General features: G+C 39.1%; 1 protein-coding gene across 1 annotated transcript in view; it reads left to right on the top strand.

Moving 5' to 3' along the window:
- The window catches only part of antxr1d (ANTXR cell adhesion molecule 1d), a 124689-nt gene that overhangs the window by 19597 nt on the left and 81337 nt on the right, over positions 1 to 23755 (top strand). The window contains exons 6-11 of the mRNA XM_072583156.1: positions 2232 to 2311; positions 2403 to 2471; positions 3821 to 3901; positions 4864 to 4924; positions 10445 to 10543; positions 22363 to 22432. Of these exons, the coding sequence (XP_072439257.1) occupies positions 2232 to 2311; positions 2403 to 2471; positions 3821 to 3901; positions 4864 to 4924; positions 10445 to 10543; positions 22363 to 22432 (460 nt within the window). The remainder of the gene's footprint in view (positions 1 to 2231; positions 2312 to 2402; positions 2472 to 3820; positions 3902 to 4863; positions 4925 to 10444; positions 10544 to 22362; positions 22433 to 23755) is intronic.

The following is a 23755-nucleotide window of genomic DNA, read 5'->3' as shown; positions in this document are numbered from 1 at the left end:
ATTTAAACTTAAGCTAGAAAGCATTTTTTAAAAACTTATTTTCTATAGTTCCTCTATCACAAGTTCATTCAATACTTTCTCCTCAAACAAGTTATTTTTCATGTTTTTACTGTAAACACACCCAACATTAAGATTTTTCTCCTTGGTACATCTTCAGATGCAGCAGTGAAACAAACAAATGATCTATTCCTGACCTCTGGCAGTACCGTGCAGTTGGCAGAAGCCATAGCAATAGCTCATTCAGAGCTCACTCCAATATTTTTCTTACAAAGCATCTGTTTAGCACATTTACCTGCACAATACTGAGACTGGGAACTATGTACATTAGTAGTTATTGTAACGAGGTCAGCCAGGTTGACCACAGAATATGAGTTCCCTAATTGGGCTGTTAATCTGATAATAGTGACAAGCAATTTCTCTGTATTGTATTTGCAATGGGAAATTTATAAACTTATTTCATGTTCAAATCAAAACTCCTCTTAAATACATGAGGTGTGCTACTGTAACTGGTGCTGCTAGTGTTTGTCCCTGGGTACAGATTTGTACTGGTTGGCTATGTAGTCAATAGTGTGTTCCATTAGCTTGAAATAGCCCATTGGAAGGTTGGCAGAGAAGAGAAAATGAGCTGAAAAATGTGTTGCAGGAAAAGCGCAGCAGGTCAGGCAGCATCCAAGGAGCAGGAGAAGGGCTTATGCCCGAAACGTCGATTCTCCTGCTCCTTGGATGCTGCCTGACCTGCTGCGCTTTTCCAGCAACACATTTTTCAGCTCTGATCTCCAGCATCTGCAGTCCTCACTTTCTCCCAGAGAAGAGAAAATGTCCATCTTGTCTTGTAGTACTGTGCTTGGATCCCTGTGTTCATCTGCAGCATCAGTGTGATATTTGTTAACTTGTAACACAATCTCTAACTACACCATTGGAACTGACAGTTGTCAAATGAAATATACCTGACCTGTGCCCATAGTCAAACAGAGACTGAGTTTCATCAGCAATGTAGAAAATGAAGATGTAAGTTATAAATGCCTGACAATCTCTTGCTTGTTTCTTTCTTAATTGCAGTCTGTTGCTCTCCTCTTTCTGATGTTTGGTTTTGTTTAAAATATGATCTCACTTTGTTTTATCAGCCTTAATCACAAGTTGCAATATTTAAGAAAATGTTCTGATCCACACTGAAAAGACTAATTAAAATAATTTAATTCTCAGTCTCTCGCTACACGATTATTTTAGTGTGCAGCAGTGGCAGTGCATCAAGCAGTCATTATGGATTAAAATCAAATTTGCTGCTTTTTGGAAAATCACCCATGAATCAATGCAGCTCCCCAGAGAGCGGGAAATTTGATTTTAATGTGCGTTGACTTTTATACACGGCGCTGCCACTGCACATTACTACAATGGAAAGCAAAAAGCTAATACCAGACAATATTTAAGTTCATTTTTAAAATGAAAACCAAAAACCTTTCTCTGGTTAAAATGACTCAGAGGTAAGGGTAGTGGTGCAAAGCTAGAAAGCATTTTATACATCCTTGTGCAGTTGAGTGGGGGATGGGGCATTAAGAATGGCAAGCCAAGGGAGCGGGAATAAGTTTGGGATTCTGAGACTGGAGGACATCAGGCAGACAAGAGGAGAGATAGGCCTCTGGTTTGATCATAATGTTGACACCAGCCCTATATGTAGGTTGTATGTTTTTAGGTGCATTTCATTCATAATGAGGATGGAAAATCAATTCCTATGCAGGGGTCTTCTAATGCACAAGAATGAACAGCAATGAGCAAAGTATACTTTTGAAAGAAAGCAGACTGAAGACAAAAAAACTGCTTTAACTTGCAGAACTTTGGATGAATATGTTCGTTTAGAATTCTTTCAAGCTAATTCCTTGTAATTTATGAAGCTCAAACTAGCTATTTTGTCTCTACCATATTTAATTTTTCAAGGAAATGATTGTATTGGTTGAGTAATTAGTTCACTTAGTAGAACTTAGTATATTACCACATCAAAGTTATCCTGCTAACAAAAAGATATGTTTTCTTTCCTCCCCTTGGAGGGTTATTAGTCAATGGACATGCATTCAAAAATCTGTAAGTGCTACTTTTCCTTGACTTGGTTTGATGCTGAGTTACTTCAAGATGTTAAATGCTGTAGAAGTACTGGATGGTAAGTTAAATAATGCATAATTTCATGATATTGAAATGTCTTTTGCTGGAAAAATACTGATGCTGATTTGCAATTACAGGGTTTCGAGCTGCTAGTGTCATCATTGCATTGACAGATGGGGAATTAATTGATCGTTTGTATGATCTTGCACAACGGGAAGTAAGTATCCATAACTAAAAGAAAAGAAATTAAATCTCCAATTTGTTTTCAATCATAAAAAAATTGACAAACTTGTCTTTTCTTTGCATAGGCTGATAGGGCCAGAAGTTATGGAGCTACAATTTATTGCGTTGGTGTGAAAGATTTCAATGAAACACAGGTATATGTTGCATTTTCACAATTTGATTTATTTAATAAATTCTTCCTGATGCTTTCTCTCACCTCAACTGTCACATTGCAAATGACTGGTCCAGGAAACATTTCCAGGAATTTGCAGTGAGTTTGTTGAGGTCTCCTGCAATTGTATCTCAAGGTCCATGCTTTTGTCTGTGCACTTCCTCCTTCATAATAATGACAATTATGGGACTGCCCCTGTGGATAGCCATTCCAGTGACTTTGTCATTCCAAATGCATTATAAAGGACAAAGATGCAAAGAAAAATTGGCTTCTGACATTCACAGAACTCTCATGAGGAATTTGAGGATGTGAAGAAAAGTCAAGCAAACAAAATTGCCCAGATAAACTGAAGAGATGGAGTTGCAGAGTTTGAATACTTCTTTCAAGCTGAGATATACGTAAGAGCCCTCACCACCAGGTGTCTGGAGGAAGAATGCCTCATCTTCCACCTTGGAACACTTCAACCCCAGGGCATCAATGTGGACTTCATTTCCCCTTCCCCCACCTCACCCCAGTTCCAAACTTCCAGCTCAGCACTGTCCCCATGACTTGTCCTACCTGCCTATCTTCTTTTCCACCTATTCACTCCACCCTCGCCCCCAATCTATCACCTTCATCCCCTTCCCCACTCACCTATTGTACTCTATGCTACTTTCTCCCCACCCCCACCCTCCTCTCACTTATCTCTCCACGCTTCAGGCTCTCTGCCTGTATTCCTGATGAAGGGCTTTTGCCCGAAATGTCGATTTTATTGCTCCTCGGATGCTGCCTGAACTGCTGTGCTCTTCCAGCACCATCTAGACTCTGGTTTCCAGCATCTGCAGTCATTGTTTTTACCTATAATTTACCCTGCCAATTGGTGATTTTCAGACCATCTACAACACAATTTCTTGGTGTGACTGTATGCCACAAGCAAACTAGGAAATTCACAGTCAAATTGATTTGAATAGTGTGGAGCTATGCTAATGAAATTTGAAAAGTTTCAGCAGAAGGCTTGGAACAGCAATGCAGATAACTCAGGAAATTATAGAGTAAATTAAAATCCAGACATCTGACATTAAAATAGAAAGCACTACAGAAACTCAGCAGATTTAACAGCATCTGTGAAAAGAGAAATATCAGGCATGAAATGCTACCCTTGTTTCTCCTTCCATATATGATGCCAGACTTGTTGAGTTTCTCCAGCACTTTCTGATTGTATAATGAGGGGCTACGTGGCTCTAAAGACCTAAGGGATGTCTAGTGTCTATTGTCTAGTTAAAACCAGAAAATAAACTATCAATGATTCACCACCCAAACCTTTTCTAATCATGAACTTTCATTCTTTTCTAGTTGGCGAAGATAGCTGACAGCATTGATCATGTTTTCCCAGTGAAAGGTGGATTTCAAGCATTAGGAAGTGTAATTGATTCGGTAGGTTCAACTTGGATGATGTGGTGGCTTTAAGTAAAATGGTGCTTTCATGCAATTTTTAAGCAACAAATTATTCTCCATTCCTTATTTCAAATGAATTTAAAGTACAAACTACCATTTTACAAGTATGTTTGTCGTTAAATTCTTTGGATATCGAAGTATTCTTTCTCAATAAAGGTTTCTGGGTAATCCAAAATGGAGGACGGGAAAAAAATTGTAGTTGTAAGAGCTGCTTGTTTTTTTGAGGTATTTTCAGTTGAGCTAATTTCATTGAATTTCAGGAGCAGTAATTACTGTTTTACAAGCTGTTGCATTATTTTTGAACTTTAGGAAAAAATATCAAAACAATGGCACTTCAAAAGGGAGAAAGAGAGAGAAAGCATAGACTACATGGGAAGTGATTACTATGTGCAATTCTGGTATCCCTGCTACAGGAAGGATGTTGTGAAACTTGAAAAGGTTTAGAAAAGATTTACAGGGATGTTGCCAGGATTGGAGGGTTTGAGCAATAATGAGAGGCTGAATAGACTGGGGCGTTGGAAGCTGGGGTTTTTAGAGCCACGCAGCCCCTCATTAAATCATCCAGAGCATAGTTAGGGTAAATAGACAAGGTCTTTTCCCTGGGGTGAGGGAGTCCAAAACTAGAGGGCATAGGTTTAGGGTAAGAGGGAAAATATTTAAATATTTAAAAATATTTTAAAATATTTATGGGGCAACCTTTTCATGCAGAGGGTGGTGCGTGCGTGGAATGAGTTGCCAGAGGAAGTGGTGGAGGGGTACAATTACAACATTTAAAAGGTAACTTGATAGATATATGAATAGGAAGGGTTTAGAAGGATATGGGCCAAATGCTGGCAAATGGGTCTAGATTTATGTAGGATATCTGGTCAGCATGGATGAGTTGGACCGAAGGGTCTGTTTCTGTGCTGTACATATTTATGACTCTGTCTCTATTTTACCAGATTCTTAAGAAATCTTGCATTGAAATTCTGGCGGCTGAACCATCACATGTCTGTGCAGGAGGTAGGCTTGGCTTTCTAATCTAAAACAACCCATCATTTAGTGATAAAGACTAAAACATTGATGAAAGAGAATTCTTTAAGAAAGTGTAATGTAGTGGTTAAGATATATTCTAGAGAAGCATCTTTGCATTATTCATTTAATCACTAGTTGAACTCAGATTGAAAGGAAACAAAGTAATATGCACATTTGTGCAGTTTGTAAATTTCATGCTTAACCAGTTTCTTTATTATTTTATAGTCGGGGTTCTCTTAAAAGCAATCAGGCCTAGACTTGTAACACAAAGGACATAAGTTAGTTCATATCTGAAGGTGGTTCACAAGTTGTATGACATAAGTCAGATTCACAACCACAATCTTGCATTGAAAGGAATGTTAGAGATGCTTAAGTGGATAACACATTTTATAACAGTCTTTTGTCCACAACCTTTTGAATCAAGATACCACCTAGATGAGAAAAAGTTTCACTGACTGCATATCTAGCTGATTGGCATTCATATTTACATTCTTACTTTCTAAGAAAAAGGGCACAAATGTATAATTAGCTGCTAATAACGAGCACTAAATTTTATATCATACTTCCTGATTTTATAACTTTTCAAAATACTTTTACAATCACTTCTTGCAGCAGTCATAATTTGAATACAAGCAACCACTGTGAGCGAATGCCGCCCAATCAGTAAAGAGAAAGGACTTTGTGTGGAAGCTGACCAGTAATAGAGATCAAGGCAAAAATCATGAATCTAGCTGATCAAGCTAAAGCCAAGAGTTTAACTGACCAGCGTGCATGCCAATAATTATTTTTGTGTGGTTACTGAAACTGTTGCAGTGTAATTTATTTCAGATATTCAGACAAATTTAACATTGCAGCATACAGTGAGCAAATCAATATTGACATCAATTGTTAATGCACAGAAGTAGAATCAAAAACTGCTTTCCACTGTGCCACATATTATGTTGGAAGTTCTATATTGTGGCTGATGCCCTTTGTAGTTATATCAATAGGTATGCTATGAAGTCTAGAAGATTGGGAATGGTCTTGACAGTTTTCCGTCTGTAGACAAGAATAAAATAGATTAAAGCCATTTAGTTAATTCCTTTTGAAGACCACTGTACAGTTTCCTGCAATGATGAGGGTGAAATTCATCCTGTGCATTAATGTAAAAGGGACCTTCGTGAAAAAGGTTCAGGATAAAACATTTCATTTTCTCCCATTCACTTTCCATTTTTAGCTAAGACAAATTTTACTTCATATGCTTTAAGTAATGTATTTGATACCAGGTTCTGCAAAGTTTCCTTTTCTCCTGTGAGTGAAGAATTAAAGCTCAGTCACTTTCCATGGGGTATGAAATTTTGATAGATAAATATTTTGTGAGTCTTTGTATTCCCAATAATCTTTTCCATCTATCCTACAGCTTCAAGTGTTATTCCTAAAATTGTTTTATTGATTTGTACAGCCAGTATTGGTGCTTCAGTAACAATAGCCAAAGAATAATCCTGTGACTGATCTGAGGTGAAAATGTTGGTTGAATTATTTAATTAAGAATGGTTGAAAGGTGAATAATAGGAGTGGAATAGTATTTTGATAAATAATTTCTCATACCAATATAATTTACAAATTTGAGCAATGCTGCCTTGGTAGCTTAAAACTTGTAATTAAGCTCATATTCAATTAGTTGTCATAGAATCCCTGCAATAGCAACAAAATTCAGTTCATATGCAGGTTAAATATTACACCACCATTCATCAAGTTATGGATGTAATTATATAGGATATAATTTTAAAACTAAATAGCTAATTCTGAAACTGATGATTTTGGATGGATTGTAATTCTACGTTGTTCTTCTCCTGTGTCTACCAACTGGTTAGCTTATAATTACCCTCATAGAATTTATACAAAATTAAACATTTAAGTCTTTATATGTGAAAACTTAATAATCATTTCAAAAACCAAAGCTTGAAACCAAAACTTGTTTCTATAAAATTATTTCACATTTCAAATGTAGACTTTAATATGTGTTACATATATAATTTGTTTGTGACAGGTATTATAGTTTCAAACTTTGTCAAAGAAATTTAGCAAAAATGAATCTGACCATCCAAGTTAACATTCCTCACTATTGCTTTACGATGTTCATTAACATTTACACTTTGACATTCTACAGTCAGAATGATGCACTGAATTAAAAATATAGAAATCTATCACTTTGAGTCTATTCGGTCAATTGATTCCATATATTTCCCCAATTCTAAATTAAAAATGAAAACAATTAAAAAGAGAACATTATTGACTGTTATAAAATGAAATGCATATATTTGAAAGCCTTAAGAAATTATGTTTTATAAATTAATGGTCATCCATTTCTGACCTTTTTCTTGTACTATATAAATCAGGGCATTTTTGAAATGAAAGCCTTAACGTTCTTAATATTATACTGTAAAATACTAGCTAAATGTTTACGTAGTCCAATCTGTCAGTACAGAGTGTTCACTAACAGAATTGAAAAATAATAATAAATGGCATTCCTGAATTGTGACAGACATGTGTGAAGATATCACTATTTCTATAACATGCCACTTCATGCTTTCTGCCTGCATACTGATGGATTCATGAACAATATTTGCATCCTGCAACTCCTGATACAGAGCAACGCACTGCTATCTTCGTAATAAGGTTGATTTGAAATGACCAGGACGTGCAGCCTGTAAACAGGCCATCAGTTTGGAGTTGGAGGTGCATTGTATACAAGTTGACAGCATCATTGCTTTGATTATGCTCATGGTACAGAGACATGATTGAAAGGTTTTGCTGGATGTGGCATCCTACTGGCCACGTCAACTACCAGGTGTGGATGCAAACAGTCAGCTTCTCATCAGAGTCACAAAAACAGAGCCGACAGCACAGCCAGCGCGCACCAGCTTCAACCCACCATCTCGCTGCCAGCGCTGCCCGATTATTTCAGAGCTGACCTTTTTCCCTTTGCTATCTTGTCAAAATCGACAAATGTACAATCTGACAGTAACTAAGAAAGAAAAGGACTCGGTCACAGTCAGAACCTGAAATTAAATAGAATTAGCCATTTCGGCATTCAGCTTTCATATTAATCACGTATAGCCGGGCACAAGCAAGGGTTTGATTCGTAAACTGGTCTACGACTTTGAAACGAAAGGAAATTTAATGTAAAATTGAACAGGATTGCTTTATTGTGATGACATGTTATTAGAGATTTGAACTGGTTGCTAGCTGACAGAATAGAGGTTTAGTATTGTACCTCAGCTGACATGGCAAGTAGGACATGAGAAGAACCATAGATGTAAGCTATAATGACGTGATTAAACCCTGTGACATTAACAAGAGAGCAGTCCACAATTTTTGTACTCACGGCTTTGTTTGCCTCGTGCCTGCCATTTTTTATTTTTTTTATTTTTTAGTGAACTTGAATATCTTGTGGTAATCATTATCATTATTTAGATTCTTCATTCCAATATTTTTAAAATATTGTGAAGAAGAAAGTAAAAACATCCTATTTAATTGTGATATACTTATAGAACAATAATTACCCCAATATCTGACAACTATTTTGTTTAATTATGCAATATAATAGATTATATTGATCAGTCTTTAGAAGATTTCAGATAAATATTCAGTTATATTCAACATTATGGCAAGCTCAATATTTTGAAAATTGTTTCAATTAAAAGGAAACTATTCTGGTAGGTAGACACCAAAATGCCATTTAAAAATATGAAAGTGAGCTCAGGGGTTATTCCTCTCTATCAAAGACACAAGCCAGAATCTTCATTATTCTGCATAATATAGAGAACCTTCAGATAATGAAAATTGACAAATAATCAAATGCTCACAAGGTCAGCCATACATATGTAACAATACAGTAAAACAGAAAGAGGGCAAGTACATAACTCATATTTAATCGGTACTAAGTATTCTTTATCGTTGAGACACAAGTAAAATGTAAATGACAAAAGAGGTTGCACAGTGAGAGAATATCTCGTGCCTCTCTCTGACAAACTTCTGGTAAACAGGAATATGAATGAATACACGTTCAACATATTGTCATCTTCAGGCACCTATGAAACTCACCATATGATTTGTGCCTATATTCAGATAAAATGACACTAACATGCTGGCTAACAATCTGAACTAACAGGCTTATGTCAGGCAATTATAAGTGAAATACTGAATTTCCCAGTATAAAGGCATTTTATTTTAATGGTGGGGTTTTTAAAATGAATATCAAGGATGGAAAGAATTTCCTGACTTAGTTCAATTTAAGTTCCCCATGGTTCAGTGGTAGCACTCTTGCCTCTAAGTAATTAGAATGTGATACTCGAATGCAGTGCTGAGTGAGTGCTGGACTGTTGGAGGTGCTGTCTTTTGTCTAAGACATTAAATCAAATCTCCCTTTACCCTCTCAGGCAGACTAAAAATGCCTCATGGCACTATTTCAAAGAAAGGCAGGAGAGTTCCTTTGGCAATATGTATTTCTCAATCAACATCATTAGAGCAGATCATTTGGCCATTATCACATTGCTGTTTATGGTATCTTGGTGTGTTGAATTTGTCTGTCTCTTTTTAAAACTACACTAGTGTCAATACTTCAAAAATACTTAAGATGCTGCAAAGTGCTTTGGGATGTCCTGAAATGTGAAGACACGATATAAATGCTTATCTTTTTCTTTCAATATGAAAAGCTCTTCAGGGGAAAACTTGCATTTTATTAAATTACATCCATAATGGTGAACTACATTTGCAATCTCAAATGTCACAAATACAACAAAGATAAAGCTCTGTAGTAATAGCTTCTGATAAAATTCATTAAATTCAGTGATTGATTTTTAATTCAGTACAGAAACATTAACTGTACTTCTGTATTTAGTATTGGGATTGAAATCAGTACTATTGCATTCTCACATAAAAGGAGATTTCCTCACATCAATCAGAACTAAAGGAGTTTATAGTATTTTGTATATAAAATAAGGATTGAGTTTTACTCATTATTCAGCACTTACGAATTTGATGCAGGAGTTTGCTGTTTGGCCTGTTGAGCCTTTTGCACCATATAATAAAATAATTGGTCTCAACTGCACTTTTCCTTCAGCCCCCTCATTACTGTTGGTCTCTTGTTAATCGAAAATCTGTCGACTTCAGCCTATCATAAACGCAAAAATGTTCATAATTGCAATTCTGTTGGGAGTATTGTTGCTTGCTGTATGATCAAAGCATGTGGCTGTACCAAGACTCCTGTGTTTGATGTCAGGTTGGTGTTAAATCTCAAAATGCGGTAGGTCGCCAAAGATTATTCTGCAGTCAGTTTTTGAAGCTTGCATAACATGTTCAAACTTGACTGTCTGACTTCCAGAACCGCCATTATTCTTCAGATGCAGTCAATCTGCAGGATGCATCAGTACAACAATGCATGTGTTCTAAATTTAAGGGATATACAGTTGATGACCATGTTGGCAGGCGTCTGTTATATTTATGTCTATTTTGCTCTTGTTACAGAATCATATCAAGTTGTGGTAAGAGGTAATGGATTTTCCCGTGCACGGAATGCTGATCAAGTTCTTTGTAGCTTCAAGATAAATGACACCGAAATAATAAGTAAGTGCAAATATGAACTTTACAGCTGAGATTTTTATAAGCAACATCTAATACCATATTTAGTCAAATGATTCAAATCTGATCTCTGCTGAAATCAGAACCAAGTCATTTTACGTGAATCCATTCAGACAGGACGGCAAGTAACATTTTCATAATGTGACAGCAAGAAGCAATTAACATTGCAGGGCTTCACAGAACTTTGCATTTCCTACTTGCGTACATTTTGTTGTTGTGATATCAGATGCATGAATAAAATGATGTTACTTCTCCAGTAATACCTGAAATTTTGGATTTGCTAAGCAATATAGGTTCCATTTTGCTCTGGTGCCAGGCTGAAGATTTCTAAATTATTTTAGGAGTAATCCTGAGCTGACAGTCTTGTAGGCTCCAGTATGAATGAAGGTATTAAAATCTGCCTAAACATTTACTTGTTTAAGAACTGGTTTATTCCCCTAATTGGCACAATATTGAAGCATTGAAACACAACTCAGAAGTTTTCTTTCAAACCCAAGATTTGTCTAACATTTCCACTAAGAAATCCAAGTTTGCTAGTCCTGGCAAGGTCATCTGGTGGCAGAGGGCAATCCCTTCAGGGGGTATCTCCGTTCGGTTCAAATGTACCTCTGGCTAAGTCAGCTGAAGTGCAACATTGATGTAATCTATGGAAATATTGATGGATTGATCCATTTCTTGCTTCCTAGCGAAAATGATGGGAATGAAAGTGGAAAGGAAATGACAGTTTTCTAGAGAGAACATTTTTGTAAAGTTTTTTAAAAAAAGCTATAATATTATAAGAGTTAATATTTATATGGGATATAAACGTGCCAGTTAATTTTTCTGTCTGGGTTATTCAATTTATTTTAAAAGCTTTTACTTTTTGGCTTAAGCATGTTTTCATATATTATTATTGGACTGCAAAACCTTAGAAAATGTCTAATTTGGATAAGTCCCTAAGGTGTAGTTTTGAAGCTGCTTCACCATAAAAAAAGTAGTTAACACCACAAATTTGTTGCCCATCCCTAATTATTGCAGAAATGAATGGCTTGCTAAGCTATTTTGAAGGGCAGTTAAGAGTGAACCACATTGCTGTGGGGCTGGAGTTACATGTAGGCCAGGTCAGGTAGGTATGGCAGGTTGCTAAAGGATATTGGATGGGTTTTTATCGCAATCAATGGTAGTTTAATGGCATCAACACTGAACCTAGTTTTCCAATTCAAGATTTTATTGATTGGATTTAAATCCACTAGCTGGCATGGATTTGGACCCTTGTTTCCAAAGTACTAGCCTAGGCCTATGGATTACTAGTCCAGTGACTACCCATCCACTTCCCAGTGAGCAGTGCTTAAGTCAGCTGACCAGAGGTTCATTTGAACTGAACGGACATACCCCTGGAGGGATTGCTGTCTGCCATCAGATGACCTTGTCAGGAGTCAGAAATTGGGGAGCCAGAGTACCCAAATTTAGAGAAGTGAAAGGAGACATGAGAAAAGCAGAAAGGGATCTAAAAGAGGTAAAGGGAAAGGAAGCAAAGAAAAAAAAAACACAAGTGCAAATAATGTGATGGTCTCAGATCCACAATTAAGTCAAATGCACATGGAAATGGATTAGCGAAAGGCTGAAATGGCATAGAAATTAGGATGCATAAGAACCTGATAGTAACTGGAAAATAGGAAATAAATGTGGAAAGTAGTCCAGGGTTAATAACTGGATGCGTATGCCACCACCGTCACAGACTTGATCAGCAGGTGTGTGGAGGACTGCATACTGAGGAAGTCAAACCAGGTGTTCCACAACAGGAAACCCTGGATGAATCAGGACATATAGACCATGCTAAAAACCAGGCATAAGGCCTTCAGATCAGGAGACCCACTCAAATTTAAGGAATCCAAGTGTGACCTTCGCAGAGCCAATAAGACAGCCAAGGACCAACACCAATCCAAACTAGAGACCCAGACATACTCACAGCGATGATGGCAAGGACTGAGTGACATCACAGGTTCTAAGAAGAGACCGTGCAAGGTAGTAGACAATGACACATCCTTCCCAGATTGTCTCCACGCCTTCTATGCTCGCTTTGAGCAGAATTTTGGCGGAGAGGTAACACCTGTTCCGACAAGTCCTGACAAATTTATCCCAACAGTCACTGCATCAGAGGTCAGATCAGTTATCCTTCACGTGAATCCAAGGAAAGTGATGGGACCAGATGGAGTACCAGGCCGTGCACTCATACCTTGCACAGATCAACTGGCAGAGGTCTTCTCGAACATCTTCAACCTCTCCTTGCAGCAGGCCACTGTCCCTGCCTGTTTCAAGAAGGCCAACATCATCCCTGTGCCTAAGAAGGATCATGCAGCATGTCTCAATGACTGCTGCCCAGTGGCCCTAACCTTGGTGGTCATGAAGTGCTTTAAAAAGCTGGTCATGGCATTAATCAACTCCAGCCTCCCCACTACTCTTGACCCACTCTGGTGTGCCTATCTGACCAACAGATCCACAGCAGATGCCGTGGATTAGCGATACAGCAGATGCCGTATCACTTGCCCTTCACTCGTCCCTAGAACATCTTGACACCAAGAACAGCTACGTAAGAATCCTACTCATTGAGTACAATTCAGCCTTCAACACTATTATCCCCTCGAAACTGATTACTAAACTTAGTGATCTCAGACTGAGCCCCACTCTCTGCAACTAGATCTTCAGTTTCTTGACCCACAGGTCACAATCAGTGAAGATTGGGGACAATATTTCATCCTCACTGACACTCAACACTGCAACCCCCTACTGTACTCACTGTTTACCCATAACTGAGTTGCAAAATACCAGACTAATGCCATTTACAAGTTTGCTGATGACACCTCCATAGTCAGTCGAATCTCAGATGGCGACAAAACAGACTACAGACGGGAGATGAAAGACCTGGAAAAATGGTGCACTGAGAACAACCTAGCTCTCAATGCTGGCAAAACCAAGGAACTCATTATTGACTTTTGGCAGGATGTTACTCAGGCCCCCCTACACATTAACAGCACAGAAGTGGAATGAGTGAAGAGTGTCAGACTCTTGGGAGTGGTCATCCACAACAAGCTTTCTTGGACTCCTCATGTGGATGCACAGGTTACAAAGGCCCAACAACATCTCTTCTTCCTCAGGCAACTGAGGGAATTTGGCATGACGGCAAATACCCTCGCCAACTTTTATAAGTGAGCCATTGAGAGCATTCTGTCTGGATATATCACTACCTGGTATGGCAACTGTACCATTCAAGATCAGAGACAGTTACAGAGAGTGGTGAACTCTGTCTGGACAATCACAGAGGCCAACCTCCCGTCTATAGAATCCATCTACCAGGCCCACTGTCAAGGAAAGCCGCCAGCATTCTTAAAGATCCATCCCACTCAGGCAATGTTTTTCTACAACCTCTACCACTGGGGAGAAGGTACAGAAGCCTGAATACATGCACCAGCTGGTTTCAAAATAGTTTCTACCTTACTGCTGTTAGAGTACTGAATGGACTCTCAGACTCTTAACATTTGCCTGTACCTGTGTTTTTGTTTTTGCTGCTGTTTACCTTTTATTTACTTACCTATGCTACTTAACTCTGTGATCTGCCTGTATTGCTCATAAGACAAAGCTTTTCACTGTGCCTCGGTACACATCACAAGAAGTAAATTCAATTCAATTCAATTCAATTCCCTTGATGGCATAATGATGACTTGGGTAAAGGGAAGTCAGCATAGAGTCTCACCAAACCCTTGTCTGAGGTTGATTGCAGCTGTAGTGAATGCAGTTCAGAAACTATAGGAGAGAAAAGTACATGAGGAGATAGCAATTATGATATTTTTTATGATAATGAAGATGCAGGAAGTGTACACAGTCTATTGCAAGATCATAAAGTGGATGGTGAAGTTGGGAGACACCATAAAATCCAGAAGCAGTCCAGGTTTATTTATTTACCCATGTGGAAGATACTCTGGCCAAGACCAGACTGTGAATGAGGAAACAGGATAACCCAGTGGTCAATCACAGGCCTGGTGGGCCATGGAAGTCTCTCTGTGGTGGCAGTGATGGGGAAATGGCTATAATTTGACTGCATTTATTTAAAATATTGCAAAACGCAGCAGACCAAAGACTGAAGTTGGGACTTAATGGTCTAGCCTGCAAAATCATTTGACCTTAATTTTGCCTCTGTTCATCTGTGCTGTAACCCTTGTTCATGTCTTAATTACTGTTAAATTTAACTATTCTATGCTGTCCCAGCTTGCCTCCCATCTTCCACCTGACATTATATATGTGCTCATTAAAAACTCAGCCTATTATCTTAACTCACTCCAATCATTCACCTGTACTTGCTTAACTTCAATGGCTTCCATTCAATTTAAAATACTCATCCTTGTTTTTGAATCTCTTTAAAGTGATGCCATTCTTTATCTCTCTGTTCGATCAACCTGTGCTTCTAGTCTGTGCTTTCCAGTTCTCCTTCCTTGCACATCCATGACTTTAATTGCTTTCAGCAGCCCTGGTACTAAACACTGGAATTCCCTTACTAAACCTCTAGTATATGTTTCTCTTGTCTTTTAAGATGTCCCTTACTATTTCCTTGATTAGGTTTTCGGCTTACTATGCTTACCTTGGTTATGGAGAGAGATAGGTGCGCACAACAAGGAAGATTTTACAATTGGGGGAAGGGAAATTACGATGCTGTTAGACAGGATTTGAGGAGCATACGTTGGGAGCATAGGCTGTCAGGGAAGGATGTGGTGGAAATGTGGAACCTTTTCAAGGAGCAGATACGACGTGTCCTTGATATGTATGTACCGATCAGGCAGGAAAGAAATGGTCGTGTGAGGGAGCCTTGGTTGACGAGGGAGGTTGAATGTCTAGTAAAGAAGAAGAAGGAGGCTTACATAAGGTTGAGGAAGCAGGGTTCAGACAGAGCAGTGGAGGGATACAGGATAGCCAGAAGGGACCTGAAGAAAGGGATTAGGAGAGCTAAGAGAGGGCATGAAAAATCCTTGGCGGATAGGATCAAGGATAACCCCAAGGCATTCTATGTGTATGTGAGAAACCTGAGAATGACGAGAACGAGGGTAGGTCCAATCAAGGACAGTAGTGGGAGACTGTGTATTGAGTCGGAAGAGATAGGAGAGGTCTTGAACAAGTACTTCTCTTCAGTATTTACGAACGAGAGGGACCATATTGTTGAAGAGGAGAGTGTGAAACAGACTGATAAGCTAGAAGAGATACCTGTTAGGAAGGAAGATGTGTTGGACATTTTGAACAACTTGAGGATAGACAAGTCCCCCGGGCCTGACGGGATATATCCGAGGATTATGTGGGAAGCAAGAGAGGAAATTGCAGTACCGTTGGCAATGATCTTCTCGTCTTCACTGGCAACGGGGGTGGTACCAGGGGACTGGAGAGTAGCGAATGTTGTGCCCCTGTTCAAAAAAGGGAATAGGGATAACCCCGGGAATTACAGGCCAGTTAGTCTTACTTCTGTGGTAGGCAAAGTAATGGAAAGGGTACTGAGGGATAGGATTTACGAGTATCTGGAAAGACACTGCTTGATTAGGGACAGCCAGCACGGATTTGTGAAGGGTAGGTCTTGCCTTACAAGTCTTATTGAAATCTTCGAGGAGGTGACCAAGCGTGTGGATGAGGGTAGAGCAGTGGATGTAGTGTACATGGATTTTAGTAAGGCATTTGATAAGGTTCCCCATGGTAGGCTTATGCGGAAAGTCAGGAGGCATGGGATAGACGGAAATTTGGCCAATTGGATAGAAAACTGGCTAACCGGTCGAAGGCAGAGAGTGGTGGTAGATGGTAAATATTCAGCCTGGAGCCCAGTTACAAGTGGAGTTCCGCAGGGATCAGTTCTGGGTCCTCTGCTGTTTGTAATTTTTATTAATGACTTAGATGAGGGAGTCGAAGGGTGGGTCAGTAAATTTGCAGATGATACGAAGATAGGTGGAGTTGTGGACAATGAGGAGGGCTGTTGTCGGCTGCAGAGGGACTTAGATATGATGCAGAGCTGGGCTGAGGAGTGGCAGATGGAGTTCAACCCTGCCAAGTGTGAGGTTGTCCATTTTGGAAGAACAAATAAGAATGCGGAATACAGGGTTAATGGTAGGGTTCTTAGTCAGGTGGAGGAACAGAGGGATCTTGGGGTCTATGTTCATATATCTTTGAAAGTTGCCACTCAGGTGGATAGAGTTTGTAAGAAGGCCTATGGAGTATTATCGTTCATTAGCAGAGGGATTGAATTCAAGAGTCGTGAAGTGATGTTGCAGCTGTACAGGACTTTGGTTAGGCCACAGTTGGAGTACTGTGTGCAGTTCTGGTCGCCTCACTTTAGGAAAGATGTGGAAGCTTTGGAGAGGGTGCAGAGAAGATTTACCAGGATGTTGCCTGGAATGGAGAGTAGGTCGTATGAGGATAGGTTGAGAGTTCTCGGCCTTTTCTCGTTGGAATGGCGAAGGATGAGGAGTGACTTGATAGAGGTTTATAAGATGATCAGAGGAATAGATAGAGTAGACAGTCAGAAACTTTTTCCCCGGGTACAACAGAGTGTTACAAGGGGACATAAATTTAAGGTGAAGGGTGGAAGGTATAGGGGAGATGTCAGGGGTGGGTTCTTTACCCAGAGAGTGGTGGGGGCATGGAATGCGCTGCCCGTGGGAGTGGTAGAGTCAGAATCATTGGCGACCCTTAAGCGGCATTTGGATAGGTACATGGATGGGTGCTTAATCTAGGTTAGAAGTTCGGCACAACATCGTGGGCCGAAGGGCCTGTTCTGTGCTGTATTGTTCTATGTTCTATGTTCTATGTTCTATGTTCTATGTTCTATGCTGATAGAGTGGTTTTATTGATATTGCTTTTGGTAAGCACCTTTGGAACATTATTTTACATTAAAATCACTCTACAAATATAAGGTATTATGGTTGTTTATGCTAAGAAATCCCAGAATTTCCTAACTAATCTCCTGTCTGTACCACCCAAAGCAGATTAACTAATCAGACAGCTCATTTACTCTCTGTGGGATGTTCATATGTGCAAATTAAAAGTTGCATTTTCTTGCATAATAATAATGTCTATACTGTACTTAAATACTTCATTGGAATACCCTAAGGATATGATGGCACATGATATAAATGCAAGCTCTTTCTTGTATTAGGTAGTTTGGGCAAAATAACACTTATATTTATTTTTGTAATGATTTTTTGCTGCGCCTAATTTTTAGTCCTCAGAACTTAGAATTTTACTTGTTCTACGTTCTCCACTAACTTGGTCGGTATTAAGGAAGCCCTCTCATGATTGAACCTAAAATTGTTGTGGATAGAATAGGGGTAGAGTGGAGTTGCACATGCTGTCCTATTTCTACATTGTTTAAAATCCAGTCCTTACATCATTCAATCGGTTTTGTACCTTATAGTAAATCTTTGCTTGTTGCATTTTATCTTTCCCCACCAAAGATCAAAACATAGGCTTCTGCTTTAGACAATCAGGGCACAAATCATACTCATGTTTAGTTATAGACAATTGAGTTTAAGGTTAGGTGAGCTGAAAGTGGCTGTACCGGAAATCAAGACAACATTTAACCTAATGTGCCATCAAGGAATCCTGGTAAAATTGAAGTCAATAGGACTCGAGGAACAAACTTTCCACTGGAGGATTACGCATCACAAAGAAAGATAGTTGTGGTTGTTGGAGGCCAGCCATCTCAGTCTCAGGAATTCCTCAGAGCATGTCTGCAGTCCATCTATCTTCAGTTACCACATCAATGGCCTTTCCTCCATCACAAAATCAAATATGGGGATGTTCTCTGAAATTGCTCAGCACAGTATTCTGTTCATTTCACAATTCCATCCACACCATAAATATTTACTCCCTCCACCACCAGACCATGGTAGTAGTGTATAGCTATCAACACAGTTGACTGTAGTAATTTGACTCCTTCAAAAGCACCATCCAAATCTAAAATTTCTGGAACTTAGATAGACATGAGTATTTGGTACATTGAAGCTCCACCACTTCCAAAATAAATTCTTCACCAGTTCAATCTTGTAGACTGGAACTCTTTGTATTAATTAGTATTCCATAAGGTACTAAAGAGTGATGAATTAGTCCAGTTTCATTATTAGAGCTGAAAAGTATTTTAACAGACTATAAGCTTTTTAATCTGCGTCTAGTGCACCACTACGAATAACCTCTTCCTTAAAACAAATAAAAATGACTTTAAAAAAGAGAACCATTCATTAGCTTAATTGATCTACACTTGTCAATTTCTGTGTAAATTAAGAATTTTTTGAGGTTTAATAGCTTTTAAAAAGATACCTATTAGTATTCTTGTGACTTAAGAATAACTTGATTTTAACAATCTCCTTAAAAGTAGAGAAATGGGCACAGTTAGCAGAAATGGCATGGTGATTAGTTTGAGCTGCAGGCACTGCGGGGCCAGTCTTGTTAGCAGGATTGGCTTACAGCAGAATCTTTCTCAGCTGATTGAAAATATTGCAGAAACTTTGGATTCACCAGTGTCAAGTTAAGTGCCTTCATGTTCTGCACTGGTTTGCTGATTTTGGAGCTTTGCACTGAACATGTCAATACAGTATTGCAAACATCTCACACCACGAAGTTCAGTCCTTCTACAAGAGTGCACTACTGTCAACACTAACCAAATATACATTTTATTCATTTGGCTGATCTATTTTACATGGGCCCTCTTTCCTGTGTTACTCATTATAACACACTACCTGCTGCCACTCAATTATTGCACAAAATAGTAGTTGCCCAAACTGCGACATTGTCAGTTTTGCTTCAGGTTTAAAGGGCGGTAATTGTGTGTTGAAGACAAATTCAGTTAATTACCTTCTTGAAAGGTGTGACTGGTTCATTTACTTGCCAGACCTTATAAGATCAGTACATTTTTTTCCCTCCTGAAATCACTGCAGTGCTGAGTAACTGAGTAATTGAGTTGAATCTGAATGTTTCGAAAACCTCATCTTTCTGCCGCTGTACTGTGCTTTTGTGGAGTTCCAGACAATGGCTCCTTTTTCAACCTATTGAGAAACACTGGAATTCTCTCAACACTCCTGGGGTGATGGGAGGGTGGGGAGATGGGGTGCGGAGACCTGCATAGGAATCCTGATATGAGTCATTAGTTTCAATCTCAAGGTTGTGTGTGTTGTTAAGTCTAGACAATAATGTTTAATAACGATATGTACATCACTTTATGTGACAGCTGGCATATGCTCATTCAGCAACTCATTAATAAATGCCCAAGAAGCAGCTATAGAAAGAACTGGCTAATCCATAACTCAGAGATGAGGGGGAATTTCTTCTCTCAAAGGCATGTGAATCTGGAGTTAGAGTCAGAGAGTCATTGTGATGTACAGCACGGAAACAGACTCTATGGTCCAACTTGTGCATGCTCATCAGGTATCCTAACTTAATCATTTGCCAGCACTTGGCCCATTTCCCTCTAAACCCTTCCTATTCATATACACGTCCAGGCACCTTTTAAATGCTGTAATTGTAACAGCTCCACACTTTCTCTGGCAGCTCATTCCATGCATGCACCACAAACGTTGCTCCTTACATGCCTTTTATATCTTTCCCCTGTCATCCTAAACCTATGCCCTCTAGTTCTGGACTCCCCCACCCCAAAGAAAAGACCTGGTCTTTTTATCCTATCCATGCCCCTCATAATTTTATAAACCTCTATAAAGTCACCCCTCAGCCTCCGATGCTCCATGCAAAACAGCCCAAGCCTATTCAGCCTCTCCCTGTGGCTCAAACCATCCAACCTTGACAACATACTTATAAATCTTTTCTAAGCCCTTTCAAGTTTCACAACATCCTTCTGATAGGAAGGAGGCCAGAATTGCACACAATATGTCAAAAGTTGCCGAACCAATATCCTGCACAGTTGCAACGTGACCTCCCCATTCCTATACTCAATGCTCTGACCAATAAAGGAAAACATACCAATCACCTTCTTCACAAACCTGTATACCTGCGACTCTACTTTCAAAGAACTATGAACCTGCACTTGAAGGTCTCTTTGTTCAGCAACACTTCCCAAGACCTTACCATTAAGTGTTTAAGTCCTGCTCTGGTTTGCTTTTCCAAAATGCAGCATCTTGCATTTATCTAAATTAAACTCCACCTGCCACCCCTCAGCCCATTGGCCCATCTGGTCAAGATCCTGTTGTGCTCTATGGTACCTTCTTCGCTGTCCATTATACCTCCAATTTTGGTGTAATTTACAAACTTACTAACTATGCCTCCTATATTTATATCCAATCATTTATAAAAATGATGAAAAGCAATGGACCCAGCACCCATCCTTGTGGCACACTACTGGTCACATGCCTCCAATCTGAAAAGCAACCCTGCACCACAACAATCTGTCTTCTACCTTCGAGCCAGTTCTATATCCAAATGGCTAGTTCTCCCTGTATACCATGAGATTTAACCTTGCTAGCAGCCTCCCATGAGGAACCTTCTTGAATGCCTTACTGAAGTCCATATAGGTCTTGTCTACCACTCTGCCCTCATCAATCCTCTTTGTTACTTCTTCAAAAAACTCAATTAAGTTAATTTCTTTACTGAAAGAGCTGCAGAGGCTGGGCTGTTAATGTGTTCAAGGCTGAGATAGAGTTCTAATCACTTAGAGAATCAAGGGTTGTAGGGAAAAGAGAGGAAAGCAGAATTGAGGGCTATCAGCTCAGTCATGATCTCATTGAATGTTGGAGCAAACTCAATGGGCTAAATGACCTACTTCTGCTCCTATATTTTATGGACATATAATCTATTCTCAACAGCAATGTCAAGTGACTGTAGGCTGTCTATTCAATTGCATGCCTTAGGCCCTAGCAGTATTGGGACTGAATGAAATGCTGACCACTGATTGGCAGAGTCACAGAACAGAGCATGGGCAGATGGTGCAAAGCATCTGGGGTCAGCCAATGACAGCAGCCTCAGCAAAGGTTAGTGTTGAGGATGTGGTTAGTTTCTCTTTAGTGTCAGGTGTGCATTCTTACCAGTGTATTCCTGAATGCCATTCTATCAAGATCTTCATCTGAGTCTCCCCAGTAGAATTCATTTGCAATCTCCCCCTCCAAGAAGAGCTGACAAACAAATCATCATGTCTCCCTGGCCTGGCTGCAACCCATTCATGGTCGACTCATCACATGCTGATCCCAACTCTATTCTCATCACTAAAGAACCATGGAGTGTCAGTGTCTGAGCTGGTGTCTGCAAATTTCAGATCAAGTGGTGTGGCCTTTTTACCAATGCTGGGCTCTTTCATCTTGGTCCACTGTGAGCTGGGAAAGTGCAATACAGGGGATTGATGAGCTTGGATGGCTGATTTGCTCTGCAGAAAATTTTGATAACAGTGTGGGTTCAATTGCTATACTGGTGGGGTTACCAGGTGCTCTCCTTAACTTTTACCCTGCCTTGGGGTGCGGTCACCCTCAGGCTAAACCACCATCAGTTGTCTCCATCTAATTGGACACCAGCCCTATGATATCTTTGTAAACAAGTAGAGATAGGCTTATATTCTTTATTGAGCATCGAAGAAAATTGTGCAATGAGAAAACTGCTTTATCCACTCATCCTAAATATTTTTGTTCTGATAAAATGTGTATTTACATTGTGTTTGTAACATAGTAAAATGTTTTAATACAAATCAAATTAAATTGTACACATTATCAGAGCACACTACATTAGTGTGAATATTTCAGATTAGTCTCTGCAAGTCTTTTCATCTTTAACATAAAATTTCAGCACTAATAAATATTTCCATCTTTTAGCGGAAAAGCCTCTTGTTGTGGAAGATAATTACTTACTCTGCACTGCTCCTGTGATAGATGAAGTTGGAATGTAAGTAATGTGTTAAATGCATAAAATTAAGTGTAATTTTCTAACTGCAGCATAGATTACCACTGTAGATCACGATGAATAAGACGATCCCATTTTCTCAGTGCTAAAAATCATGCTTCTGTGTTTACTTGGCATATAAGCCAACCCATTTTTTTCAGGCAAGAGATGTTATACTTTCATTAGTACTCTGCCTCAACTTTTCACCGCAGAAATGCTTCTTTTACTTACCTTACACTGTAAATCAATGCGTTATATCAAACAGTTGATACAGACTTGGTTGTGAACAAAATGCAAGGAAATTTAAGACATGCACAAATAGAAGACACTGCATGGTGTAGCAAGTGAAAAATTGAAATTAATCTTCCAGCAATGAGTACGAAGCACAAGGCTGCTTGTGTGTAACGTGCCGTAATATTTGCTAAGTTGTCAAATAAAGTTACTGGAGTGAGATAATTCAGTATTCATGAAAATCTGGTGTGAGATTAGAAGAAGATGTATAAGAGTTTATGCATCTTCAAAACAGGGATCGGCCATTGACCTGATTTTAAGAAGCATGTAATGGAACTGGTCCTTAATAATCATCAGAATTGTCACATCACTACCATAAATGCAGTGCACATAAACACATTTAAGTCAGCCAAGTCAAATGCTGGATCTGATAACTATTTTAGACCAATAGTTGCTGTCGCTGTTTTATGCGATAGAAGACTGAGTTTGCACATAGGCAACCAAGAGACATTGGTGTCAAAATTATCAGTTCATCATCAGCAAAATTACCCATTAAAACACTTTGACAACATGGACAAGGTACCAACAATGAATTTTGATATATACAGCAGCCAAACTGTGCAATTGAAAGGTTTGAAAGCAGTTTCAATCAAAATGTGAGAGGGCAAGATTCACGGTGGTACCAGTATGCTTGGTCAATGGAACAATATTAAAGCCTATGCAAATTTTCAAACAAAAAACCATCAAGTTCCCTGCAGGCGGTTTTGTGCATGTCTTTAATAATATTTGAGTGGATGAGAATAGAGTGGAGTGATGGACCCATACCTAAGGTTCATATGGCCTCCGTAAACAGTGCAGCTTATTGATGTGGGATATGTTCAATTCTCAGATGACCAGCAAAATCAAAGGATGCCTGAGATAGTAGTGGTAGAGGTGTAGGGGCATTGTCACTAGACTGGTAATGTTCCAGAAACATGGATTCCAATCACCATTGTGACAGATGGAGAAATTTGAAAGAAAAGGGCAGAGCTGTAGTTCTAGTATAAATGAATAAGTATAGCATTATATTTGCAGAAGAAATTCATAAACATCATT

This window comes from Chiloscyllium punctatum, chromosome 13, assembly GCF_047496795.1.
Source record: "Chiloscyllium punctatum isolate Juve2018m chromosome 13, sChiPun1.3, whole genome shotgun sequence".
Classification (NCBI taxonomy): domain Eukaryota; kingdom Metazoa; phylum Chordata; class Chondrichthyes; order Orectolobiformes; family Hemiscylliidae; genus Chiloscyllium; species Chiloscyllium punctatum.
This window is presented reverse-complemented; position numbering and strand designations above follow the sequence as displayed.